General features: G+C 46.1%; 1 protein-coding gene across 1 annotated transcript in view; it reads left to right on the top strand.

Moving 5' to 3' along the window:
* The window catches only part of igf1ra (insulin-like growth factor 1a receptor), a 59,975-nt gene that overhangs the window by 1,719 nt on the left and 43,034 nt on the right, over positions 1–15,222 (top strand). Inside the window, exon 2 of the mRNA XM_057050947.1 lies at positions 5,451–6,017. Coding sequence (XP_056906927.1) covers positions 5,451–6,017 — 567 coding nt within the window. The remainder of the gene's footprint in view (positions 1–5,450; positions 6,018–15,222) is intronic.

The raw sequence follows: 15,222 nt of genomic DNA, 5'->3' as shown, positions 1-15,222 counted from the left end.
GAGTAGAAAGATCGTGACCGGTGGGCTCTAAACCAAAACCTAATTACCCTCACCTGAGTGATACTTTAAGCTCACAATCTTTTTCTTGGGGAAAATGTGCCATTGGAATCATGGAAAACGTGATCGTTCTTTACAGTGTTTTAATTTCTGGAGCGCTCTTTAAAAAGTGTTAGAAACGCGTTAATGCCGCCATTTTCTGTGCCATTTCTGCCTTTTACAGCACAAAACGACCTCCGGTCTTCTAATTGTCAGCGGCCAAAAATAACAGAAAGTGGTCCGTATTAAAATCGAGCTGGGGATTAATAGGGCGCTACAGGGTGGCGTGACTTCTCTGGAAATTTCTCTGGTGACGCGCAGCGCGTCTTTAAACGCTGGTGAAACTGACTGAATTTCACAGGGTCTTTCTGTGAACATCCAGTTGCTGCATGTTAATTCCACTGACTTGAGTTCATTTCTGTGAAATACATTAAAGCCGCCGAGTCTGTCAGGATCATTATCTTTTTAGTTCGGAGACAACTTATTTGACAAGCCTCGTTATCTTTGGCCTCTCGTTTTGGAAATTTACATCATCTTAGGCTTCCCACCGGAGGTGGATGGGCATTTATTTGTGCGCAAAACTTCTATCGGACTAATTTGCTTGTCTAGTGACTCGGATTGCGAAGGAGACCCGTAACTGGAACTCTGCGAATGTTTAAAAAGAAACAGAAACTTATTTCCAAGGCTTTTCTCTCTGCCGCACTAGTGTGGGGGTGTTTTTTTCTTTGCGCCCTCCTGAGCTTGAGACACTTCTGAGCGCGGCTGGGGGCTGGGAGACGAGTGGCTGCCGTCAGATCGCGACGCGCTGCGGTGTTTAATACATCAACACTTCCAGAACAAAGAGATCCTGAGAGAGACAGTCGTGAATATTCAAACAGCGAGGGGTCTGTCGCCGGGTTATTGGGAGGATGGTGATTTGACTAAAACGCTTAATAAATCACAATTCCGTGAAATGAACAGGTTTAAACTTAATATTTTTATCGCTGCGAAATGCACTTTGTAATGGTAAAAAAAAAAGCCCCTTCAGTGATTTCCTTTGAATTTCCATGTGATGGCACCCCCCCGGTCTGAGATAAAGGGAGACAGGGAGCCGCTGCTTGGAACGAGTGTGCGTAAAAATACGGTTGGGCCGGGTTTTGTTAATTGGAAAAGTTTGTAAATCGCTTTTATTGCTCCGTCGTCCGTTTTAAGGCGGGCGCACGCGGATGCGCTGAGACGCGCGGGCGGCCACGATGCCACAGGAGCCGCCGCAGCCGCACCTGCGTTCCTGTTCTGTTATTTATGAGAAAAGAAAATAGGCGAGTTGCTCGAGGAAAAGCAAACAGACAAATAATCAGGCGCCCTCCCCCGGCTTTCACGCTGAAAGCATGTTTGAGACAGTGCAGAACTCTTTCTCACTGGGGGGTTGAAACGGAACATTCCTGCAGACGGACGCGTCGGTAGCGGGGGAGGAGCTGCTGGGGTGGTGTGTGTGTGTGTGTGTGTGTGTGTGTGTATGCAAGGGGGTCATTTCTGAGCAAGTTTTGCAGGATCATGGCGAGGAGCTTTCGTGTGCTTTGTGTGCGCGCGTGTTATTTGTGCAGGTCTGTGCGTGCGCGCCCTGCGTGAGGATCTGAAAGTGTGTCACTGGGCTAGTTTGCGCACTGGAATGGTGTCGTCCAGCTCCTCTAGGCTGCCAGCTGAGCTTTACGGTGCTTAATTAAACACTTTATCGCTTTTTACATATATGGCTGCATGTTGGCTGCATAATGCAGGTTCACGAAGACCAGATTGTCGACCCGTCCAGCGACACGGACGCTGATCCGGACCCGTTTTGAGGATGCGCCAATCTACGTTTTTTAAAAAAAAAATCATGTCTGATCTCGATCTTTGGGTTTAGATAGATGGTTCAGTCTTTAAAAGCTTTATGAGATTAAAATGAACCTCATAATACAATATAACCACCAGACTTGCATAGAGTTCATAGAGCTTGTTTGTTTTTAGTGATCACGGCTGAAGTGGGAAACCAAACATGGTGTTTTAAACCTTTAACAGTGTTTTACCCTGGGGGGGTCAGTGACAGCGAGCTAGCCTGTGTGACACTTGTTTTGATGGAGGGCAGCGTTACTGTTTGAGGTATTTCGGTGAAATGTGAGCCACCGTGTTTGAAGTCAGGTCCACTGAAGGGAAGTGGCCCAACAGGCTGCCGGTCAGATGACTTCCAGTATGCCGGGGATTAGAGCGAGCTGATGTGGCAGGTGTGAGGGCCCGGGGCCACAGACGGGCTGTTACCACTACAACTGGAGTGTAGTGGAAAATTTTTGATGTCTAGCCACGTTGTCACGAATAAACGTGAATTAGAGGTAGCGATGTAGTAGCTGCGGTCTCGAACATGGCATCCCTCAGTTCTTCTCTATAAAATACTACTTTCTATAAAATGGCCACATTTTACAAGGCAATTTGGCAACATATTTAAATATATACAGCTAGAAGTGGACCGCACTGTTTGACTTTGTATTAGCAGCCTGATTAACTCTACTAATTGAATAGTAACGTTACTAAAAATAAGACGGCCACATTGGTTATTGTTGATTCATGTGGGACCTCTTCAACCCTGCAGAGGAATCTTCCTAATAACCTTCCTGGGGTTTACAGCTGCGTGTTCGGGAAAAGGATACAATTATGTGCTTTCCCACAATGCTCGGTCTGAGGCCTTCTGATAAACACGGAGGCATGTGGTCCGAGCGTGCAGATTTCCATCTCATGTTCCCGTAAGCTCGGGCCCAGATTACGTTTATTTACATACCGGATATGCTTACCGATTCCGACTCTGTGTGAAGGCAATATAAACAGGGGCCATTCATCTTGGTTTTAATTTGACAGTCCAGCGAGGGGGGTGGGGGTGGGGGTCCAGTGTCAAGTTTTAGCGTGCACGGGCAGGTGCATGTTTTTTTGTGTGAAGATATTTCCATGGAGTGCCGGGGCAGGGTTTATCAATCATAAACACCAGCGGATGGATCCCCTTACACTGTGGAGATATGCCTGTTTACTCAGCAGTGTGAAGAGCAAGGGGGGAGGGGGGGAGACTTCCCACGTGCACGCAGGCACATGCATCTGGCTGCCGACTCTGCTAAAATACCTCTTTTGCATCTGAGTCCTTGTTGTCTGGGCTTTATTAATTTCTTCCTCCTTGTTTTGGTAGAAGAGCAAACCTAAGTTGAGATGTCAGAAGCGCACTGACGTGTTTTTGGCCGAACGCTCCGACTGGCAAGAAGCGGAGATGCCTGGAGGCTTAGTGAGAGGCTGCATCCAGCCAGTGCTCTTCCCGGGAAAATGATTGGAATTCCTGCTTCTTAACATGCCTAATGAGCGCTGGACAAGGGAATTGGGTTGTTTTATTCATTTCTCTCGCTCCTTTTGTTCTGAAACAGAGAGATGGGCCAGTTTAAACCACCCGAGACAATCAGCGCTGCATAAAACACATGTTCAATTCTGCTTTTGTGCGCTTCCGACGTGAAGCGACGCCTGGCACAATCACTATCTCTCATCTGCACCCCCCACACACACACACTTCTGTGTCCAGATGCCTCCTGATTTTATTAATGCCCTCATCAGGAAGTGGGGCCGAGAGTTTCTCTTTGCTAACAAACAAATTAGTCTTTGTATTTGAGTGGCTCCGCCCCCTCCTCCCCCTCTCCTCCGGCTGCTGGAGAAGCTGGAAGAAAATTCTCAATGAAACAAAGGAGACATGCAGTTCGATGGCTCACAAGTGGAGCCCAGGGGCATCGTTGTCGATTGGAGCAAGCAAATACTCTTTTCGACTGAAGCGTTCAATGCCATTCTAAATTTAGAGAAGTGAAACACCCTGACAGGAGCAAATATAGCTCATTCATCCCAGTAGACAATGCCACTTCTATTTTAGGGGGAAAACGGCTTGAACAAAGAACATCAAACATGGCCTGTGCAGGAGTGGAGTTAATTTACTTGGAGAACGTACGGAGCAAAGACAGATTTCTTTTATGACTTTTTGCCATTTAAGCGAGACAGCCTGCTGCCAGCGTGTTTACATTAGGACTAGAATCGCGAGCCCTTCCATCGGCCATAATTGGCAGCTATGGCTGGGATCAAAGTGCCTTTTTGAAAACCTTTCTGTTTGTGCGATCGGACAGGTATAGTGTGACATTCCTGTCGACTGCGATGGCGTGCTAAGCCTCCGTAAGAACATAACAGGTTTAACCAAGGAGCTCATATACTGAGGTGTTTACAACTCTGAACCTTCAGTTTGCTCTCACAAAGTTCAAAATCATGCGCCGCCTTAGCAATTGTTAGCTTACAAGTATGCAAGTTAAGACATTTTAGGGGGGAGTTTTGACTGTAAATCCTACTGAGCTTGCGGTTGCCGGACTGTATTTGTAAATACCGGGGAACAGGTTAATGAGAAAATCTGGATTTAAAAATACCGATGTATTAAAATAGCAGTAGGAGTTAAATACTAAGTAGCCCTACTGAAAACAAGCAAAGTACAACTTTAGAAATGGATCTGAGAAATAATTTTAAGTTTACTTATTATTGGTGGCTGAAATTTCTTAAAAATTAGCTTTAAAAAGAGCATATTTTCCCTGATACTTTTATTTAGTAATTACTACATATCCACCATTATGATATGTATAATAACAGACTGTAGTGACATTTTCCACATATCTTTATGGGTTTATATTTACAAAGGACCCTGAGAACATCGTCTGGTGCCAACTCGGAGGTGTGTTAATTGATAGACATGATTAGAAAGAGAGTAAATGTCATCACTAATAAATGACGTCTTTATGGCTTCCGAACATTCCAGTCAGGTTTATTTCCTCTGCAGAAGAATGTCTGATTTATTCATCAGCCATTATTTACTGGGATATTAGTTATTCTGTTTGACAGATGAATTAGCGGATGGATGGATGGATGGATGGATGATGATGGATGGATGATGATGGATGGATGGATGGAGGGATGGATGGATGGAAACAGGTTTTGTTTTCTGTTATCCGTATAAAAGCGGCCTGTTGTTGGGAATAGCTTGCGTTGCCAGCTGAATAGAAGCCTCCACATCTTGGCTAACAGGATTATACCCTTATAGAAGCTTATTATGATGTAATTGAAATCTTTGGCAGTAGTAATCGGCATGCTAATCTATATGTAGCATTAGTGTGTTACAACCACCGGCTTATACACGTTCATCCGATCATCCGTGCAACCTTTAAGTGTGGTCTTATTTTGCCTGCTTTCTCGGCTGATTTTAGCACAATGTCTTGATGCCTCCAAGTAAACTTCTTCCCAATCCTATCAATATTCTCAATGTTCTCTGTGTGATCATTAATGATTCTATGTACAGCTAAGAATAACCTGTGAGCAAAAACCAATCGTCTTTCTCTTTGTTTTTCACCTAGTTTGTAGTCCGGGCTTCGACATCCGAAACGATATCAGTGAGTTAAACCGGCTGGAGAACTGTACGGTGGTGGAGGGCTTCCTGCAGATCCTCCTCATGAACGACAAGACCAAGAACATTAACCAGGAGCTCTTCCGCTCTCTTAGCTTTCCGAAGCTGACCGTCATCACTGAGTACCTGCTGCTGTTTCGTGTCTCGGGCCTGGACAGTCTCAGCACACTTTTCCCCAGCCTGACCGTCATCCGAGGCCGCAACCTCTTCTACAACTATGCCCTGGTGATCTACGAGATGCCGAACCTCAAGGACATCGGTCTGTACAACCTGAGGAACATCACCCGAGGAGCCATGCGGATCGAGAAGAACTCTGAGCTCTGTTACCTGGACTCGGTGGACTGGTCTCTCATCATGAATGCCGAATTCAACAACATCATCAATTTAAACAAGAAGCCAAAGGAGTGCGATAACGTTTGCCCGGGAATAATGGTTAAGGATAAGCCTCTTTGTCAGAGGACGTCGTTCAATGACAACCACGAAGCCCGATGTTGGACCTCTAACCATTGCCAGAAAGGTAACCTTACAGCTTTTCTATCAAAACACGTTTTCAAAACAGGTCACGACGTTGCAGTATTTTGCAGTGAAGCTACAACAAATGGGACCTTTGATCTCAGCAGGTGGTTTCCAGCCTTGCAAACAGTCTGAAATGATGCACTTTGTACACTGGCGAACAAATCCCATGAATCTACGCAGTCTTTTCCATTCATTTCCGTCATCCTGCAGGATTGTCCATGGGCCAGTGCAAACATTTCCTCTCTGTTCATTATGTCTTTAGATCAGGCTATTTGTGGACTGAAGGATGGCGGCAGTATAGAGCAGCAGGTATTACAAAGGCATACTCAGTGGAGGTTAAAGCCGCCCTGCCAAGAAATGAGCTAGTCTACCTGTCTGGACCATGTCAGTTAAATATTTGCCTTAGGGACGGCAATTTATGAAAGAGGGGCATATTGAAGAATCCGGGGGAAGGTCATCCTTGTTTCACATCAGCCCCAGCAGTAGGGTCATACATTTTCTTTAAAAAAAACAGTTCAGAGGAGGGTCATTATATTTATGTGCTGTACATTATATTTATGAATGTTTGTTACAATTACGGTCGACTTCTAAAGCAAGTATTTGCCATCTCTCTGGGATTTCCTTTGTTTGGAAGGATGCAGAAGTCAGCGCTATGGTTCATGTAAGGGGACAGACAGCCTCTTAGTATGCCTGATCCACAAAAGACTTATTTCCAATTTAAATTGAACGTGATTGCGCTGCAAGGCAGCAGGTAAAAGCAACACCCTTCACTCTCTGAATCGGGAATTGCAACACTCACATAATGTACATTTACAAGGACGCTTTAATTTCATGGCCCACCTTTAACAAAAGCATCACAATGAGATCCTCACTGATGTGTTTGTGGACACCGAATGGCCCTCAGGCTCTGATAATAGGAGATGAAGAGACAGTTGAGTTGTGCCGTGGAGAGGGACATACCGATGGCGCAACTTCGGCCAACCGTTGAGCGCCATTTCCCTCGATTTGTGTATTTTGCATATTCTTCCCCTTCCAGCGGGAGCCTGAGCGCCCTACTGTTCTATGCCATATCCACACGAATCGCTGTGTGTAAGTCTGTGTGAAATAATGGTGGGAAAATGTTTCCAAGGCCCTTTGACTATTGAAAATCTGCATGCAGCTCCCATGGTTGGGAGCTTTAAATACGACCCTTGCCAATCCTTAGAACAAATAGTGGAAATACTGTCTGACTGTTTCTATAGAATGGCTACTGTAGGGCTGTTCATTGTTGTGCCTCTGTTTGCCCTAGAGACACACGCAGTCTTCCTCATTTAATTAAAACTGATTTATATCTTTCTTCAGTGCAGGAAGTGAGCTTAATTCCTGTTTATTTGCCCAATACCACATTGTGAACAACGGCGCGACTCGTCACATGTCGCCACAACAAACGGCGTGTTGTCATTGTGGGACGCTGTCGTTCTCACGCTTGGCTTGTGAGGCAGAGCACATGTATTGTTTGAACCTGTTCTCTTCTCATCGAGGCCCCAGCGGAGGTCAGGGTGAATGCATTCATCTGGAGGGCCTTGAGGTGTCAAGGCTGCAGATAAAGCTTTAGGTGGGGGCTTATAGCAGTAAAGGAGAGGAAAGCTGTACTGGCTTTGAAGTCTTGGCTTTTTCCTAAATTTAATGCACAGGTACAATTTCTCACCCTTCAATAAAAGGTTTGTTGTGATTCCTTCCTGTGATAAAGACTCTTTCCATCCCCCATTGTGTCTGCATAATTGCCTTGTTTTTTTCCCAGTAGAGATGTTCCTTCAAGGGCATACGGTGGTTTCCTAGTCAATAAGTCATGCTCTCCTCTTTAATTACACTCCAAGAGCAGGGAGTGCTGCACACTACTTTAGTCTCTGGCCTTCTATTGCCTCACGTTCTAAAACTCATCTTCTCATCCTGCTACCTTGTTATTCTAAAGTGACCAATAGGGTGTATTTAGGTTCTGGTAGCTAGATAGTAGTCCAGCTTTTCACCCTTAACCCATAACACTGTCGTACCATGTGACACCACTGTGTTTAATATGCGATAAACTAGATCAGGATGTCATTGATCAGTGGAACCACAGCTTCAGTTGCCTTGAGTAATATGTGGAGAGCCTCTGACTGGGCTGTACAGGAGGAGGGGGGGAACTGAGGGGAAATGTCAGACAAATGTCAAGTATACGCGCCGCAACAGCAAACTCTCACCAAAGCACAGCTGTCGTAGCAGTGAAAAATACCCATCGCTGCCCCCTTCTTGTTTTTCAAACCATCTCGCCTTCGTCGCCACTTCTCTTCCCTGCCGCTGCTTTCCACTTCTCGTGGCTGCCGTCTCTCCGAGCATGCTCCGCTTTGCCTGGCCTTGGCCCGGATCTCATCTCTGATCGTCCTTGTAAGTGGGTCTGCTGGTGTTTCCTCCTACATTTTCACCTCAGCCTTCTACAGGGCTTATCGGGGGTTGTTAACAGCCCTGGCTGTCAGCTATCTCCCCTCTGTTTACTCGGCGGATACATTCTTTCAGCGCTGCAGTGGTCACAGCCAACTGGCTTGTTTGGCCAGGCCTTGGATCTTTTGACATCACCCGCTGTTTGCTTTTAGTTTTGGGGGGGATCCTGTGATTAAAACACGTCCGGCCTGCTTCAAATAGTTTCCGTAGTGCCCTTCGTGTTTGCTGCAGGCAGACTGACATTTGACCCCTGGAGTGGAGCCAAAGCCAGATAGGCAAATGGTGTTTAAAATTAGGCGGAGGAGCGAGGGTGCACAGCTGCGTCCACCGCCTGGCTCGATGGAAGGTTAGTCGTCGTAGCTCAACAGGGAGGTAGCCAGTCTCGCAATTAGTCTGCAGGATTTTAAAGCCACTTGTTTTAAAAATTGGTTGGGGAAAAAGGCAAATTTTGTGAGCTCGGATTCTCAGGGTTTGTCAGTGGTGATGTGGAAGTCGGCTTGACTTGATGATCCAGTCCAGCTGTTGTCGTGTGTGTGTGTGTGTGTGTGTGTGTTTTGATGGAAAAGTCTTTGATGACTTGAGCTTGTGTTCTGCACTCACCCCTGGCGTCCATGTAGGCCGGTGGGAAACAGCCTCACGTGTTCTTTATCAGCAGTCTTTGTTGGTAAATGTGGGACATTTGTGTCCCACATGTTGGAATCGTCATTGGGATGAACACTGAGTCTTCTTGGGTGACGCATGCTTCAAGTCGCTGGGCCAAGTCGACCTGCTCTGCTCTGTGTCACTAAATGCCCGCCATTCACAGGTGCCTTGGCCGTTCAAACCTCATTTGCCTAGAAAGTCCATGCATGAGCAGATTGTGACCTCCTGGTTTCCCTTTCTACCCTGATTTAAAAAACACTACACTATTCTTTAAATGTTTAAGTCTGATCATTCTTAGTTTAAACTAGCGTGGAGACAAACCATCAGGATGGATTTTAGGAAAGATGAAAGTGACATGAGATGACCCCTCTGACCTGTTATGCCACAGACTGTTTGTGCTCTGTGTGTCCTTGTACTGAACTCAGAGGAGCTTGCCAGTGGCCTGGGAGACTTTTATTAATATGTTTACTGCCGGGCTGCCAGAGACCCATTTGATATCTCTGGTCTCAACGCTATGACCCAAGTTGACTTCGCAACGAGGGAAAACAGCCTCTTTCAGAGGTCGAACTGCAGGCTAAGCTGACTCGAGCAGCCAGACAAAACGTCCCTGGATGCCAAAAATATGGCGACCCTGTGTTGAACATCAGCAAAAGAGAATGTAGAAAGATAGGCCCTATTTTTAGTATGCAAAATTTTTTTTAGCCTGACATAACCTCAGGATCACGGAGTTTCACAACATCTTAAATATTATTATTTTTATTTGAATTCAAAGCAACAAAGTCACGGAAGCAACAAAAGTTTTTGCAAAGTAACAGTGGGCAGAAAATGTGGGGTGATCTACTTTGCAAATGAAAAAGAAATGTTGCAGGAGCTTGTTAGCACAAGCTAACTGGCTAAGCATCTCTTTTGGTAATAAAAAATTCCATTTCGAACTCTTCATGTCACAATGTGCCTTGAACTTTATAAAACAAGATTCTTGTAGTCTTAGTCACTGTGTGTGTGTGTGTGCGGGTGTGTGTGGTGGTGGTGGGGGGGTGTCATTCGAAGCAGAGGCTGGTGTGCAGAGTGCGTGCTGCAGGATATTATTTGCTAATAAAAACAGAGCAGAACTGGTGGTGAAGGTGAGGTCTGTTTTGAATTTGTGTGCCGGTGTCGTGGGCAAAAGGTGGCCCGGCTTCTTCTAATCATCTGTCATCTGCCGTTTTTCTTTGTCCATCATCCAGTAACGGATACGATGAAGCGTTTAAAATGTGAATGGCTTTTCTGAAGCTTAGCAGAGTCCTGTGGTTATAGGAACAGGAGAAGAAAGGGGATCAAATTCCTGCCTTGAAAGTCTGGTGCTTTCCTGGGGGCACGCTCTGCGCCGTGACTCAGTGCCCATACATCCGACGCTAGCGCCGCTCCCTCCCGCTCTGCTCCATTTTGCACAGAGCTTACGTAGGCAGCGTGTCAGCCGTGTTGCCGTGAGATGGCACTCATGTTGATCAGGCTCCCATTTCTATCAGATGAAAGACGGATGAAGCCGTACTTTAATGTCCACGCAAACAAATTCCGAGGCTCCCCTGTCGGCAACCTTAGACAAACGTTGTCTGCTCCGGTCTCTGCATTCCGGGAGACCACCAAGTTACAATTCTATGGTGTCAACGTTCCCTTCACGACGGTCTTCCAACCTCTCTTCTCACTGTTTTTCTGTATTCTCAGGGCATTCCATTTAACATCCTTAACTGTAGTATTTTCATTTCTATTTACCACATTATTGCACACAGAAATTGCATTTGATTTATCTTATTTCTGTCAAGAATAATTGTTGAACAATTTCAAAACAAGTGTTAGCCAGAAGGCAAACTTCTGTTGCCAGTTTAGGGGTTAAAATAAATTAAGTCCTCAATATAAGCTACACAGCTTATTTAATATAAAAACTTTAAAATCAAAACATAAATGAATCACCTGGAGGGCTCTCATCGACGTTCCTCCTAACCACAACATAGACCTTTAATTACAATCATATAGAATTTCAAGCTCCGGCTAGTTTGATTCCAAAATGTTCCGTAACCGCCTGAGTAAATATAATAGCAAATAGTTATGACATGAAAAACAGGAAGCTCAAGATTAATACTTATTCATTCTTGGAGATTATCCAAAGTTCACTCATCTTTATTAGTTTGAAACTTCAAATAAACACACATATTGTAATTATTTTATTTATGCACAATCATCTCTCAGAAAAGTAAAGGTGTCATAATTACTATAAATTCTGGATGGATGTGTTTCCTGCTTCTTTGCATAAATGTGCCAGTTTCTGTCCCATTTCTCTACATCTGTTCGCCCATCCTCCTTCTCTCAGCCTTCGTCACGTTTCCGTCACGTTTTCATCTAGGTCACGTTCGTAAATGTCACATTTAGCTGCCGTCGTTAGTCCATCCCCAGAAACAGAAGCTGTCTTAACAGCGTACCCTGAACCTGAACCCTTTTAAACCAAGTTAGGAAACTGTTACTGGTCATGAATATTTTTCGTTCTGTCTGCTCCTTGATTTTATTGGTCATTTTGGCCTTTGAGAGACTCGCTGAGGGAGTGGCGAGCGTGATCCGTCGCAATGGAATTCTTTTTTGCTTTCATTTGTTTTGCGTTCCTCCCAAACGTAAAACTTCGAACATTTGAGCCTCTTCTCCGCTCGGACAGTCTGCACAAGGCTCCAGACACGTTTCAGCTCCGCTGCTGAGAAGTTAATGTCAACGTCAGCGCTGCTCATTGCATAATTTCAAGTGGATGGCGAGTCAGTCCATTTGTGACGGCGCTGCGACTACACTGCGTGATTGTCCACGTATGAACAGCAGAGCTTATTGTCCATTGATCGACGGCACTGTGAGTTTATCCGACTCGTGTCCTCTGTGGCCTACAAAGAACTCCTCTCAAAGCACTGACAGATTGGCCTCTTTTTCTAGCTTTCCTCTCATAGACCTGATCGACTAAAATAGGGCCTTGTGTGTCGCACTGGTCCTGAGAGACTGACACACACGTGCGCACACACACACGCGCATACACACATTTCTTTTCATCTTGCACACGCTCCAGCTCCTCATTACATTTTCTCCATATGCGTTCACGTGTGCTGTGGGGTTTCCAGCATCATCGAGATTTTCCCGTCGGCCTCATGGTTGTGCAGCGCTGAAACTTCAGCCTGAGTCACCCTGAGCTTTCGCTGCTCATTCATAAATCAGAATACTATAACTTCCGCTCCCCCCCCCCCCCCCCCCCTCTGGCCGAAGATAGCAGGAAGGATGAGGAGGATCGCTGAAGCTCGAGGGGCAAACGCCATGTGTCCGTCTCCTCATCCTTCAGCGCCTGCTGCGTCCTTCACTTGACGTTTCGCAGTGTTTCTTGTGAGACGATGTTTTAAAAATAAATAAAGTTAATTTTTAATTATTCAAGGGGTTGATGTTAATTCAGCAGATGACAATGATTCGTGCACAGGTGAGGATGCACCAGCAGCTGTGCAGAGAGAGAGAGAGAGAGAGAGAGATAGAGAGAGGGAGAGAGAGGAGACTAGGCAGCCGGGTTCACCGAGGTCACAGAAACTCTGCTCCTCTGTTTTCTTCCCGTTTTTGTGTGTGCACGCGACAAAGAGGCGAGGAATGTGATCTACTACCTCCACCACTCCCTCCACACACGGCTGAAATGTGTCCGATTCTTTGAAAACAATTCCAATCCGCGAGAGTGGGTGGTTATAGGAAGTGTCTTTGTTTTAACACTCTGTGAACAAGTGGTTTTGTCTATCGGGCGGACACGAGGGCACAAAAGACATTTAGATATACGGCTACTTTTTTGCCCTACTGTCACTTGATGCGGGTCTGGTTGTAAAGGTAATGTAAATGTGATGTAATGTAAAGGTGTTGTGTCTGGAAAATATGTCCAGCAGGCATCAGCGTGCCTGGAGTGTTTTTCCATTGGTCCTTCTTTGCTTATGCGTACGATGAGAAGATAAAGTGACCAACCCAAGTCTCCTGAATTACAAAGATGAGCATGACAGCCTCACCGAAAGCCTGGCTTCGAATTTCCCGCCAGCCAGTTTTTAGCTAAATGAAGTCCCAGCAAAGATATGATGGTGTCAAGCGTCTCCGTTTATTGGACTTTGTCTAACGCCATTAGACTGGTTTTGCTCAGTGAGTGAAAAAATGACAATAACCCCCGTTCGCTGTCCCCCTGCTTGGCTTGTTTGGGTGATTCCCAGGGTCCAGTGCAGTTGTCAGCGCACAGTCTAATGGGCACAGGTGGCCGAGTCCCCTCCGCCTTCTCCAGCCCTCTTGGCACGGCTCTCTTGGCAGAGCGGCAGCTCCTTGGCTCGCGCCCTCGATGGGCCACTCCAACACAGCAATCACCAGTTGGTGCTTTGTCAGCATCAGGGTGGCCCAGGAGGAAATATGGTGCTCAGCTTTGAGTTATGGCCCCTTGTAGAGAAATACGCCGGCATGTGAAGCGTCGCCAGTGAGCTCCGGGTTTCTTTTTCCCGCAGCGGCTGTGGCAAAAGCTGCTTTATTCATGATGACTTACAAAGTGATGACATGCTGCCGGGGCCATCCAGAGTTACCTCACCGTTGGCCGCAGCAGACCGCAGCCTGCGATTGGAGAAATGCCACAGCTGTACTCCGCCGCACAGCAGTCAGACACCCCCATGTTACCCTGTATATAAATATAGAGGTCTCTGGAGCCCCCGGTTGCTGCAGTTCTACCTTTGAGCTGCCACTGTCCTTATTCGACACCACTTGCCAAACTGGCTTTAAACTCACAGAGCATTAAAGATTATTGTGGATTTGCCGCAGAGTATATAATTTTATCGTTGTATCCCCAAAGGACCCTGGATGACAATATAGCGATGACCCGTAATGAGATCAGAGGAGAGATTAGGCAAGGCTTGCACCATGTTGTTAAAGGGCGCGCGAGGCTAAAACTATCTGAGTTTTATAGCAAATGTATGCAAACGCCAGCATGCGTATCCTTTAACGCGCTGCAAGCTGAATTCCACTGATTTTTAAGTAAAAATCGTAACCTCATGAAGTCCCTCAAGGGAGAAAAGGCAATGCATTCAGTCAGGTTAAGCTTCGTACCTTGCCCCAGCGCAGGAAGAAATTTCAGTTTCCTGCATTTTTCCATAAAATTAGGATGAGGGACGCATCACCACTTTGTTCTATTTTACATTCTGTGCATTACCTGAAAAAACTGATGTGAAAAACAAACACTTGAATACACATTAGCATGATTTTGGCAGGTCGACGAGGTTCTACTTGTGGGCCTGCAGCCAGCAGACCCAGCGCTTGGTTTGATCTGGTGGCCCCAAGTCGCCCATTTTTGTGCACATGTATCTATTTCTTACAGCATCTGTTACGTTTCCTGGTAAATGATCTGCTGTGTTAGCTTATGTTGCGATGTTCATAGCTCACAGTTTTCTGGTTTGACTGCCTCCCCTGACCCCTGTGGTCGGCACAATACATCCACAAACTGGGGAGGGCGATGGAGGTGGGGAATTAGTGCCCCCTTTCATCTACTCTGTCTTCTTGTGTCTGATGGGAGTGCATTTGTTGATAATTACCAAGCAGGTCCGTTTCATGGCCACGGCTGGACTTGTCCCCTTTCGTCCGACCCCCCCCCCCCCCCCCCCCCCCCAACACCACCACCACCACCACCACTCCCATTAGTATTTCAATTACACAGACAAGGCCTGTGGGTCTTGTTTGCACTTGAGTGTGTGGCAGGAATCACCTCTCCTTGCCCGTCTGCCTGATAACGATGACAAACACTAGCCCGGAGCTTGCATGTTAACGCTGCTCATTCTCATTCATATTTGATAATTCCCCTTCTTTCACTGTAGCCCTCCCCCCCGGGCAGGGCCTCTGAACTCTGACTTTCTTTTGTTTATCGAAAAGCTTGTCTTGAAAAGGCTGCGTTTTCTGTCGGTGACTAAGATGAAACTCACCATCCCATCATAATCCAGTGGAAAAATAAAGGCTCGACATGTCGCGGTGTGGTGTTTGTCTGTGCTCTTGCCAGCAATGAGACACCGTCCTGCGATATGTGTAACTGTTAGTCCTCTTCCAAGGAAGGCATGTACGCG

Source organism: Takifugu flavidus, chromosome 13 (assembly GCF_003711565.1).
Source record: "Takifugu flavidus isolate HTHZ2018 chromosome 13, ASM371156v2, whole genome shotgun sequence".
NCBI lineage: Eukaryota > Metazoa > Chordata > Actinopteri > Tetraodontiformes > Tetraodontidae > Takifugu > Takifugu flavidus.
Note: the sequence above shows the minus strand (reverse complement) of the source record. Positions and strands in the feature narration are given on the sequence as shown.